The 13,505-nt window shown below is 40.9% G+C and overlaps 1 protein-coding gene across 1 annotated transcript in view; it reads right to left on the reverse strand.

The window, feature by feature from the left end:
• The window catches only part of ap1g2 (adaptor related protein complex 1 subunit gamma 2), a 50,650-nt gene that overhangs the window by 17,199 nt on the left and 19,946 nt on the right, over nt 1-13,505 (reverse strand). The window contains exons 9-14 of the mRNA XM_060931065.1: nt 13,361-13,459; nt 6,979-7,034; nt 5,759-5,872; nt 5,433-5,573; nt 5,100-5,154; nt 1,280-1,402 (exon numbers count right to left, since the gene is read on the reverse strand). Coding sequence (XP_060787048.1) covers nt 1,280-1,402; nt 5,100-5,154; nt 5,433-5,573; nt 5,759-5,872; nt 6,979-7,034; nt 13,361-13,459 — 588 coding nt within the window. The remainder of the gene's footprint in view (nt 1-1,279; nt 1,403-5,099; nt 5,155-5,432; nt 5,574-5,758; nt 5,873-6,978; nt 7,035-13,360; nt 13,460-13,505) is intronic.

The following is a 13,505-nucleotide window of genomic DNA, read 5'->3' on the forward strand; positions in this document are numbered from 1 at the left end:
AAACAATTTGACCAAGCCACAGCTCAATAAGCTAATTAAAGGTCTGGAACCTTGGTAAAAGTTACCTGAGAACTCAAATGTATTGGGGTGCCCAAACTTTCGCATGGTGTTCCTTTACTTTTTTCACTCTCCAACTGTACAAAACAAAAATACACAAATCTTGCAGAAAACGCTGAAATGTGTCGTCTTTACCTTTATGCCTTTTGGTGATCAGTTCATCTTCTGCTCACTTAACAGTAACAGACATTTTCAGTAAGGGTGCCCAAACTTTGGCATGCCACTGTATGAGCATAACCGTTGTGTGACAGCTTTTTCTCGGATCTTGGAGATAAAGGGGAGGTTTGATATTGGCCGATAACTGGACAGCTGACAGGGATCGAGGTCAGGTTTTTTAATCAGGGGTTTGATAACTGTTAGTTTAAAGGATTTAGGTGCATAGCCAATCCTAAGAGATGAATTTATTTTTTTTAGAAGCGGTTCAATTACTTCAGGTATTATCTGTTTGATTAGTCACGTAGGTAAGGGATCTAGTACCCAAGTTGAGGATTTTGATACAGAGATTAATGAAATTAGTTCGATTTGTCTAAGGGGAGTAAAACATTCTAATTGCTGATCTGATACAGTTATATCGTTAACTACAGGGTTACTTAAGCTGTTAACTTCAGATAAAGAAAGGCTGAAACATTGCGTACGTGAGATGGGAGGAACAGGGCAGGGCTTCCAGGGGTGCTAATTAACATCAGAAAGTTCAAAACACCTACACAATTGTCATTCATTTCAGATTCATATGCTGATTGGCTACTTTGTGTTTTTGTTTTTTTTTATTGGGAAAAGACTTTTGTACTTTTTTTTTTAATTATTTTTTATTTTACCTCATTTCTCACCTGTTGGATTACCCGTCCACATCCACCCACCAGCCAGCCAAATACATCTTTTTGAACTGTTGCGTCACAGGGCAGCATATTACACTCAGAGGAAAGTGCTACCTACCCTCTTCTGCATACAAGAGCACTCATATGCACATTACTCACTAGTGTCTCTGTGACTGATAGCTGCAAGAGAGCAATACCTTCCCTCTCACCTAGAAAATGTGGCCAATTTTTGCCAGTTGGCTCCCAGCCACTGATGGCTACTGTCACTGGGAGTCAAACTTGTGATCATAAGACAAATCAGGCAAACACCTTTTCTGTTTCACCAATTGGGAGCATCCAGAACCCCCATGCAAAAGGTATCAAATTTAGCATGTCTGCAACATAGACATGGCATGTTTCATCCTTACCTGTGAAATGTCTCTAATTAGTGCTCTGTAAAGTTTATGAACTGTGTAGCAGTGAAGCTTGGATGTTGTAGCAATGAGCTGAACTAGGTTGGGTACCGTCTCATCTCTCACATCACTCCCTGCCTGAATGAATACAAAGAACATTAGAAATACACTATGAAGTATCAAAGTACAAAATTAAAACAAACACATGTATAATAGATATAATGGGTAATTTCACAGCCTTGTGATATTTGAAGGAGAAACAACGACAACAAAAACAAGAGTGCTCTGAGAGCACAACATCCCCCGCTGGCAACTATGCCATAACTCTGGTAAAATGCAACTGAATTGAACAAAATTGCAATAGGCGTATTACCAACATATAGCAATGCCTCTTGTAAAGTTTCGTGAAATTCCTCCAAAAATGGTGAGTTGATTTCAGAAGGTGAGTACCCTTCCTGGGATGGACAGACATCGCCACGACATAATCCCCCTTCGGGCCTTTTGGCCAGCGGGGGATAATAAAAATTGTGAGGGAAATTGATTTAAGAAAGCAAGCACACCTTGATGAAATTGCCAAAGTACAAGTTTGTAAATAATCAAGGGCATAACTCTGGTAAAATTTGCCCAAATTAAACAAAATTTCAATATACGTATAACTGTCATATAACAAAGCCTTTTGCCAAGTTTGGTGAAATTCTTCTACAAACTGAGAGAGGAGTTGATTTCAGAAGAATGTACACCCTCATGATATTGTTATTTAATCAAAGGTCAAAACTCTGGAAAAAGTTTCACAAACGAAATTAAAAATCGCAATATGCGTATTACCGTCATATAACAAGGGCTTTTGCCAAGCTTCAAGAAATTCGTCCAAAAATTGTGAGAGGAGTTGATGTCAGAAGGCAAGCACACCTTCATGAAATTGTGAAAGTACAAGGTTGTTAATCAAAAGCCACAACTCTGGTAAAATGCGACCGAATTGAACAAAATAACTATGCGTACTACTGACATACAGTGGTGCTTGAAAGTTTGTGAACCCTTTAGAATATTCTATATTTCTGCATAAATATGACCTAAAACATCAGATTTTCACACAAGTCCTAAACGTAGATAAAGAGAACCCAGTTAAACAAATGAGACAAAAAATATTATACTTGGTCATTTATTTGTTGAGGAAAATGATCCAATATTACATATCTGTGAGTGGCAAAAGTATGTGAACCTTTGCTTTCAGTATCTGGTGTGACCCCTTGTGCAGCAATAACTGCAACTAAACGTTTCCGGTAACTGTTGATCAGTCCTGCACACCGGCTTGGAGGAATTTTAGCCCATTCCTCCATACAGAACAGCTTCAACTCTGGGATGTTGGTGGGTTTCCTCACATGAACTGCTCACTTCAGGTCCTTCCACAACATTTTGATTGGATTAAGGTCAGGACTTTGACTTGGCCATTCCAAAACATTAACTTTATTCTTCTTTAACCATTCTTTGGTAGAACGACTTGTGTGCTTTGGGTCGTTGTCTTGCTGCATGACCCACCTTCTCTTGAGATTCAGTTCATGGACAGATGTCCTGACATTTTCCTTTAGAATTCGCTGGTATAATTCAGAATTCATTGTTCCATCAATGATGGCAAGCCATCCTGGCCCAGATGCAGCAAAACAGGCCCAAACCACGATACTACCACCACCATGTTTCACAGATGGCACAGCTCGAAATTCGCGGTGGTCTGGTCGCCCGAGGCGACTTAATTTGTCATTTGGCGGGTAATTCCGGTCACTAGCCAGCCTGGCTGGCTAGTTGAAAATAAAAAATATATATGAAGCGAAGATTCAGACACACCGTCAACTAAAGCCACCACGTATTAAGCGTGTGCTGTGTCTGTGTTAATCGATGTGTTTATCGGCAGGACGGAAAATACCGAAGAATTCCGAAATCACATCGTGTACGATTCAGGCTGTCGGTTTTTTCACTACTGCGCATGCATATAACGCATCTCGTCGAATATCACGGTAATCACGTTATCAAATTCAATAGATGTGGCCACATTATCGCCCATTTAAACATGTGTTTTTGTTGTTGTTTACATCTACATCTGCCAAAGCTACGTTGCGATGTGGAATTTTCTGAAAGGTGTACAGAAACCGCCAGAGACAGGGACAAAGCGACCTCGGTCTGAAGAGGAGAAAAAGGCCACCGGTAAAGCGTACAAGAAGGAGAAACGACAAAGGACTTATAAGCAAACGTGGGAGCAGGGTAGGCCTTGGCTGCGATACGATTTTTATGGAATAATTTTTTTCAAGTTGATTCCTAGTCAATATGAAACTCCAAATGCTTTCTCTCTCAAATGGTTAAATACAGAAAGCATGTTTGACATATTTTGGGTGCTATAGTCATGATAGTAAGTATATTTGTTTTGAATACTCATACACCAAGTTGCCAAGTTTTCCAATATATTATTATTTGCTGATATTATATTATGGTGCTCTGTGTTGTTCTCATTTATGTATTTAACAACAGTATCAAAATACTCGGGTCTTGAAATAAATGCACATTAGTCATGAACAATGGTAACTACTCTCTTTTGTGTTATTTTTGACAGAAGTAAAATTCATACATGAACAAATTTTGGCGAGTTGATTTTCTGTTTGGCGAGTTACTTTGGAAGGTAACTAGTCCGGCTGGCTGGTGAAAAAAAAAAAAAAGAATTTCTAGGCCTGGATGGGATAAGGTTCTTATGCTGGAATGTAGTGTTTTCCTTTCTCCAAACATAACGCTTCTCATTTAAATCAAAAAGTTGTATTTTGGTCTCATCTGTCCGCAAAACATTTTTCCAATAGCCTTCTGGCTTGTCCACGTGATCTTTAGCAAACTGCAGATGAGCAGCAATGTTCTTTTTGGAGAGCAGTGGCTTTCTCCTTGCAACCCTGCCATGCACACCATTTGTTGTTCAGTGTTCTCCTGATGGTGGACTCATGAACATTAGCCAATGTCAGAAAGGCCTTCAGTTGCTTAAGAGTTACCCTGGGGTCCTTTGTGACCTCGCCAACTATTACACGCCTTGCTCTTGGAGTGATCCTTGTTGGTTGACCGCTCCTGGGGAGGGTAACAACGGTCTTGAATTTCCTCCATTTATACACAATCTGTCTGACTGTGGATTGGTGGAGTCCAAACTCTTTAGAGATGGTTTTGTAACCTTTTCCAGCCTGATGAGCATCAACAACGCTTTTTCTGAGGTCCTCAGAAATCTCCTTTGTTCGTGCCATGATACACTTCCACAAACATGTGTTGTGAAGATCAGACTTTGATAGATCCCTGTTCTTTAAATAAAACAGGGTGCCCACTCACACCTGATTGTCATCCCATTGATCGAAAACACCTGACTCTAATTTCACCTTCAAATTAACTGCTAATCCTAGAGGTTCACATACTTTTGCCACTCACAGATATGTAATATTGAATCATTTTCCTCAATAAATAAATGACCAAGTATAATATTTTTGTCTCATTTGTTTAACTGGGTTTTCTTTATCTACTTTTATGACTTGTGTGAAAATCTGATGTTGTTTTAGGTCATATTTATGCAGAAATATAGAAAATTCTAAAGGGTTCACAAACTTTCAAGCACCACTGTATAACAATGCCTCTTGTCAAGTTTTGTGAAATTCCTCCAAAAATTGTAAGAGGAGTTGATTTCAGAATGCGAGCACCCTTCCCGGGATGGACTGACAGACGGAAATCGCCATGACATAATCCCCCTTCAGGCCTTTCGGCCAGCGGGGGATAAAATAAAAAGCTGGACCTGAGGTGAATGGAACAGGATTGCAAGGAGATTTACCGTGATGAGGACATGCAGGATGGTGTCGATGTGCCAGCGCTGAGATGGTGCATACCTGATAGAGACACAGAGAGAGACCTAGTGTTGTCCAGCACCTGTGTTCTGCCATTGTGACACAGTTGGGCACAGGCTGGCACACTGAACACAAAGAAAAAGTTGTATGTATTCACAAAATTAAGAGAGAGTAGCTTTTCCCAGAGCTCTCATTGTGAACACAAAGACATACTAAGCTCTAAACAGAGAGACGTATTCAGCAAGACCCTGGTGCATGGCATTCAGTGGCACATGTGCAAAGTATTGTACATGAGGAGAACGCTTGTGGTGGAACAGAACCTTTCAGCAGTGTTGAATATGCCAGATGTTGTGCTTGCTCGAAGTTCTGGTGGACAGGTGCAGAGGAAGGCGAGAAGCTCTTTCATCATGGTGCGAATGTTTGCTGCGGTCACTAAAGCTAGGGAAAGCTCTAAAGCACGACTGGAAATGAGAAGACAAAAAGATTATCCTTAGACACACTTAAGACTTGTTTAACAAGCATATGGTACTTACGATAATGGATAGCTAAAAACTGTTTGCAGAAAGACCGCTACAAATAATAAACTGAATACTAGGAGTAAACTAAGATAAAGGAATATCTAACTGTCAAATCTTGTAGATACTACCGTTTAACTGAGGCATCCTGGTCCTTCAGGCAGTCCACAATAGTACCCCTGTGTCGCTGCACTGCATTGTGATCTGTCTGAACAATCTTTTGGAGTGATGTCATGGATATATAGCTGTAAAAACCACGTAGAGAGATCCATCAGGTGAATAGTAAATGGAGAGAAAGTTGAAGGGGGAAAAAAGGGGGGGAGGGACTAAAAAAAAAACCACTCATATTTCAAAAGAGATCTCGAGTTAGGTGATGTGATGATATAACGCCTCATCAATGGATTCTAAAGTTTTATTTAACCACTAGCACCAAAGCAAAAAAAAAAAAAATTTTGTCTCTCTTTTCTTTAGCTGATTAAAACTGCTCAAATTAAATGTGTGTTTTGATGCCATTTCAGACATCAACATAAAAATGAAAGGTGTCTATTAGGCCTGAATGGGAATCAAGGCCAACAGTCATCCTGAAAAGGTGCCTGAAAGGAAGCAGCTGATGAAAGCAGACGGTCCTGTTAGGCCTGATTGTTCTGCATAATTACTATGATTAGCCCACATGCACTGATAAAAATCTAAATGTAATCAGATTCCCATGTGCTGATAACGAGAACAGAACATCAAGTCTGACTGCCCTTACAGGGAAACCTCGGTATCTGTACTGGTTCAAGAGAGTGCTTTCACACCTATTAGGTTGTTTGTAGAGTCTGAATCAGAGCATAATCAACATTTTTTTGGTTAGTTTGCTACTGGGTTTGGCTTCAAATGAACCAGGAAGCCAGGGGGACCCTTTCATGCATTCTTCAGAAACACTGACGGAAAAACTAAAAACTTTGTCAAGTGTGTACAGAGCTCACTAAAACAAGCCAAGCACAAATAAATAAATAAATAAATAAATAAATATTACATAATGTATCTCATCCAGCTCTTATTTTATTTCAGTCCAAATATCCAGAACATGATGAATCTTTACAGTGCCAGAGCTCTGTCTTTTGGCTCAGTTTGTGCCTCAAGGCTCAGTTCAGCGCCCAAAACACACGTCATGTTCAGTTCACGTTCTTCAATTTTGCCCATTCATGGTCAAAGCACTTGCTCACTGCAATCAAACTATCCAAGAGTTCATGTGGAACTGGACTGAGATCACTTGAATCACTGGGTTTGATTCAAATGGACTAATCACTGTGTATGTGAAAGCATCCTAAAACCTGAGATTTGAGGGAGATGAAAGAAAGGCACTCACCGGATATTCCGATCATTATTTAAAAGAAACCGTCCCAAAATATTCACAGCAAGAACCTGTCAAGAAACACACAACCGCACATGGTTACTTATGCATGAAGCAAAATAGACAGTATGTAGAGAGATCTCTGATGCAATCATCCAAGTGGGAGAAAACTTAAGGCCAGTGATGCACTGACACTTTATGTGAGAATAAATATGAGAAAAATGTAATAACTTTTTTTTTTTAATTGATAGTGAAATAAGTAGCCCATTTGTACTAATCGATCAGGGGTGTCATAGATCATTTAATTCAGCATTGTTTACATTTACCCAATTTACACAGCGACAATGAAAAGCACATACAAGCCGAGGCTGTGGACACTTACACTTTTGCCATGATGGATGAGGACTAAAATTGCCATGATAACTTTAGGACTACAGTTGTCATGTCCAGTCTTACACTCAAGTCTCCATCAACGAATAGTTAATAACTTCAACAAAATAGAATTCGTGCTAAAACTATATTGAATTTCCTGGTTACACAATTGTATTTTGTGACTATATAGGACACAGAAGCAAGTTATTTATAAATATCACGCTATCCATTATCACCCAAATGAGGATAGGTTCCCTTTTGAGTCTGGTTCCTCTAAAGGTTTCTTCTTCTTGTCATCAGTTTTTTCCTGTGCCAATGTCTCCTCAGGCTTGCTCATCAGGGATAAATTTATTAGGAATAAAATTAGTTCATACGTTTAAAACGTGTTGTTTAGGGGAGGTTAAGAATCTTCTGATTCCTAGCCGGCTAGGCTCCCTCCGGGGATGACAACCATAGCTTGCATTCGTATGGGCTGTGAAGGGGGTAACCCTGTTTCAGTCCTAGGAACAAGTGGCTTTGGCCCCGGTCATATTTGGCTTGGATTGACAGCCCAAGTCATCTTATTCTCATCACAGGTAAGAATAGCCTCGAAATGGACTGATTTGTTACTGACATTTGCTAGGATCGACCATGATAACCAAATTGTGATTTTACTTCTGATTTCTTCGATGCTTCTTTCACTTATCTGTGGAGATATTCACCCAAATCTAGGACCAGTCCAGAATCAATTCACAATATTAGGGGACTATCTTGAACATAGTCTTATCACATCCCATCCTCACATCTTCTGCATAGCCAAGACAGCAAAGAAGATGAAGAGCTACTAGCAGTACCTGGTTACTCCTTCTCCAGACGGGACCAGCCTGATGACTCTAGTTGGAGTGGACTCATTGTCTACTATAAATGATACCATCACTTCTGACTTGGAACACCCATAGCACGAAATGGTGTGCCTTAAGCTCCAGCTTCCAGGGCGCCTGGTATTTATGCTTCATGTCTATAGGCCTCCATCTGCTGACGACTCCATATGTAACGTCCAAGAAAATTGATACTACTCAAGAACTTCATCCACAAACTGAAATCATTGTTCTCGGGGACATGAATGCCCACCATGAAGAATGGTTGGGTAGCAAAAAGACTGGTGGCCATGGTGAATGCGCACTTGAGTTTACTGTGCTTCACAAATTCCACCAACTTGTCGTTGAACCTACTAGGACTGGGAAAGATGGCAACTGTTCTAAACTGGATATTTTCCTTACTACATCCCCAATAACCATGTTGTCACCATCATTGCTCCTCTCGGTTCTTCTGACCACTCTGCTGTATCATCCATAGCTAACTATAGACTTGACACCAAATAAACCCAGCAAGCGCAAAGTCTGGTTCTATGACAAAGCCAACTGGGATGGTATACGCTCCTACCTGGTTGATGTAGATTGGACTTTCCTATCCAAGGAACATGATGTGAACACTGCAAGATCCTGTGTGAAGGACAACGCTTTTTTTTTTTTTATTCCAGCCAAGACAACCAAGCATCGTTATTCTGACAAACCTTGGTTTAATGAGGAGTGTCGTAAAGTAGTCCAAATGAAGCAAAAAGCCAACAAAAACTGGCAAAAAGAGCATACAAAAGATTCCTGGACAGTGTACATGAAAAAGCCTGAATGCCAGCATACCATGTAACAAGCTTGCTTGCAGTTCTCTCAGCATCTTGAGGTGAAACTCCAAAAAGCAGAAAATAAACAGTGTTGGAAACCTGTCAAATCTATGACTGATGGCAATAAAATTCTCTGCCATTCCTCCACTTATACAGGATGGGCAAATCTTCAACAATGCCAGAGACAAGGCTGAGCTGTTGAACAATATCTTTGCTGCTAATGCTGACCTTGATGATAATGGCAAAATTCCTCCCAAGTTGCCCTCTAAAACCAACAAAGTCCTCTCCACCCTGCAGTTCCGGACCAAAAAAGTCCTTAAAGCTTTGCAGTTTGAACACTACAAAGGCCAATGGCAAAGTTATTTCAGATCTCTTTTGACACCAAGACTGTTCCCTCAGACTGGAAAACTGCCCTTTTAATAGCTATGCCTAAAAAGGGAAACAAGCAAGACCCTTCAAACTACAGACCAATATCTCTCCTGCCTATACTTTGCAAGGTCATGGAAAGCCTCATCTCAGACCACATCAAAAAACATCTTCACAAATATCATCTTTGTGACACGCTATATGGATTCCATGAGAAAAGGTCCACAGTGGACATACTTTCTTACATCACTCAGTGGTGGAATAATGCCCTCAATTCCAAGCAAGAAACCAGGAGTCCTTACCCTTGAGATAAAAAAAAAAGCTTTTGATCGAGTATGGCAATGTGGTCTTCTAGTAAAGCTGACTTCATTTGGTATTCAAGGAGACTTACATGGCTGGATTTCTTCTTTTTTATGCAACAGGCAAGAGGCTGTGGTACTTGATGGGTATATCTCCAAGTCCCTTATTTGCTGGTGTCCCTCAAGGGAGTGTACTCAGCCCCTTGCTCTTCTTAATGTACATAGATGACCTGGTTTCACAACTAGAAAATCATTTACACCCGTTTACAGATGACTCTACACTCCATGTTATCATAAAAAAAAAAAATCCGGGTCATAGAACCACATGTTCAGAGAGTCTCCAAGGTGACTTAAATGAAATTAAAAACTGGGCTTCCAACTGGTGTCACCTTCAATGCAAGCAAGATTGAGGAGTTGATCAGTAGAAAGCAAATCCAAAAAATAAATAAAATAAAATAATTTAAAAAAAAAACACCCCTCCTCTCTTTTTTATAAAAGTATGCTGAAACTTGTGCAGAGCAAAACCCTGTTTGGTGTCACCAACACCCTGTCATGGACCCCAAACATATTAGGCATTGCCAAAAAACGGCAAAGAGAATGTACATCTCAGGCCATATAATAAATTTACTTCCCCTATAAGCTCGCATCACCATTTACAAGGCCTACGTTCGACCTCTCATGCTTCCCCAATATGGAGGATGCTTCCCCAATATGGAGCGGAGCCAGTACCATGACACCAAAGTTATTAGATAGGCTACAGAGGAAAGCTCTCCACCTTTTAAACACTGATGACCCCTGTAAGGTAGGCATCTTCCCACTGGAGCACAGGAGAAACATTGCTTCACTGTTTATTTTCTACCATCATTACTTCCTGCAGCCATCTGTCGAGCTGATCAGAATATTGCCTACGGGTGCACCCAGAGGAAGAGTAACTCGATTGACTGAGTGGCCACCCATATGCTGTGAACATACCTAAGTCTAACACCAAGCTCCATCTCTCTTGTTTCCTAGAACAAGCAGGATGTAGAACTCTACCAGCATCTGTATTTCCCAATGCTCCAAATATGGATGCATTTAAGACAGCTACTAATGCATATTTTTTGGATTTAATTAAATAAGGTTGTCAAATTAATTAGTAATTATTGCTTGCGATGTAATAGTAACGTGCCTTGTGCCATGGGTGTTTGATGGCTCCATCAGGCCCTTGAATAGTTAACTAGCTAGCAAGCAAGCAAGCAAGCAAGAAAGAAAGAAAGACTTTTGTAAATCTGCTTTGTGACAATGGCTGTTAAAAGTGCTATACAAATAAACTGACTTGACTAGGCTACTAAGCTTGTTCTTTCTAACGTTAGCTAGTTGATTTTAATCAAAGTGCATCATCTATCTACATTAGTTACCTTGGATCAAGTAGGGTTGTCGTGGAGAACAGCAGGTTTGGTTTTTCAGGAAAAAAGTGCTTCTATGAAGTTATCAGTTTTCACTGTGTCCGACTTGCTTATTTTCACAGACTGTTAGTGGCCGATTATCAAAAACAACATGCTGGATAAGAGTTATTGTCACTTGCTTAGGGTTGTGTGAAGATGTCCCCCCCCCCCCAAGATTGTGTCTGCTGCAGAATGAACTCATTTTGAATTTACTGTTTAAGATGTTTTATCGTGTTAGTTGTATTGCAGAATCATTTTGTGTCGTGAAAAATTCCACTATGCTCACGTTATAATATCGTGTCCCGTGCAGCATGTTGATACTGAAAATTTTTTACAAGTACAAGTAAATGAGCACAATATCGGATCGATACTTGAATGCATCCCTACCAAAAGGATTAACCCTTTCATCAATGCGTAACTTCATATGCAGACTGTTACACACACACACACACACACACACACACACACACACAATACAACTCTATATAAGAAATACCATTATCACCCAGTTACTCTGATAAATTGAATATAAACCAGTACATAATTTTGAAAGAAAATATGGTGAACTAGGGCGGCACGGTGGTGTAGTGGTTAGCGCTGTCGCCTCACAGCAAGAAGGTCCTGGGTTCGAGCCCCGGGGCCGGCGAGGGCCTTTCTGTGTGGAGTTTGCATGTTCTCCCCGTGTCCGCGTGGGTTTCCTCCGGGTGCTCCGGTTTCCCCCACAGTCCAAAGACATGCAGGTTAGGTTAACTGGTGACTCTAAATTGACCGTAGGTGTGAGTGTGAATGGTTGTCTGTGTCTATGTGTCAGCCCTGTGATGACCTGGCGACTTGTCCAGGGTGTACCCCGCCTTTCACCCGTAGTCAGCTGGGATAGGCTCCAGCTTGCCTGCGACCCTGTAGAAGGATAAAGCGGCTAAAGATAATGAGATGAGATGAATATGGTGAACTAGAATGTGTGCCATAGTAACATATTTGGTACTGTTGGAAACTAGAGGAATTCTGCTTCAATGATATGTAATCCTTATGACAAACTGAACACAGGTAAGTTTACGATTTACTATTATTCTATGCACATTCACTGGATATGAGCAATCGTGTGCTCTGATTGGCTACTCTACTACTAGGATATCAGCTCATATACCATGAGTAGAGAAAAACAAAATGGCAGAGCATGTTGCTGAACCAACCAAGGACGAAATAAAAACTCTACTCAAACACAAAACCCCCAAAATTGTTATCAAATTATTTATAAGAAACAGAAATAACCCCCCCCCCCCCCCCCCCAATCACCTGTTCCACACTCCAGCCCAGTCGGTTTTTTGGCACCTGCCAAAAAACCCTAAAGAACAAACAACCCCCCCCCAAAAAAAAAGCAACAAAGTCTCGTCTTGTCTTCTTCCGCTTTATCCGGGACCGGGTCGCGGAGGCAGCAGTCTAAGCATGGAAGCCCAAACTTCCCTCTCCCCAGACACCTCGGTCAGCTCCTCGGGAAGAACACCGAGGTGTTCCCAGGCCAGCCGAGAGACATAGTCCCTCCAGCGTGTCCTGGGTCTTCCCCGGGGCCTCCTCCCGGGGGGACATGCCTGGAACACCTCCCCAGGGAGGCGTCCAGGAGGCATCTGAAAAAGATGCCCGAGCCACCTCAGCTGGTTCCTCTCGATGTGGAGGAGCAGCGGCTCTACTCCGAGCTCCTCCCGAGTGACTGTGCTTCTCACCCTATCTCTAAGGGAGCGCCCAGCCACCCTGCGAAGGAAACTCATTTCGGCCGCAAAATATGGAATAAAAAGAATTTGATGGTAAGAACGTATATATATTTTTTATTTTTCAAGAATTATTATTTCACCATTTTTCACAAATTGCTACTGTCATTTCGCCGGTTTGTTTACGTTCTAAGCGGAAATTATTTTGTCGGACGTTTTGTCTAAAGTTTTTGTATATCAAATTTGCAAAAAATAAAAAAAAATGCTCCCTTTCTCAAAATCCAGTGAATGTGGATATAATAAAACAATTATTCCACTCAGTCTCATGGCTTATAGCCTACTTGGTGCTACATGCCTCATTTATCAGCTCACGTACGACTCGATTTTGTGGAATAACTTAAATATTCACTGAAAGAAAGACACATAACCCAAATAATATAAAATAACATTGTGCTTATCTAAATTCCATCATAGGAAATATGACTTCCCAACCAATTGGCATATACAGCACACAATTACCCTTCTACAACAAAATTGGAATAGCGGTCTGCAGTGGTGAAAGACATTATGGCGTACCCGGAGCCCACTTTCTGATTTGATGTCCATGACAGTGAGCACGGTTTCATACAGCACAGCACTGCCTGCAGTCTTACTGCTGTCTGTGTTAGTGGCCACCTGCACATCAAGAGTAAACAGCAACCCTTAAAGAGATTTATAAAAT

Source organism: Neoarius graeffei, chromosome 1, assembly GCF_027579695.1.
Source record: "Neoarius graeffei isolate fNeoGra1 chromosome 1, fNeoGra1.pri, whole genome shotgun sequence".
Lineage (NCBI taxonomy): Eukaryota > Metazoa > Chordata > Actinopteri > Siluriformes > Ariidae > Neoarius > Neoarius graeffei.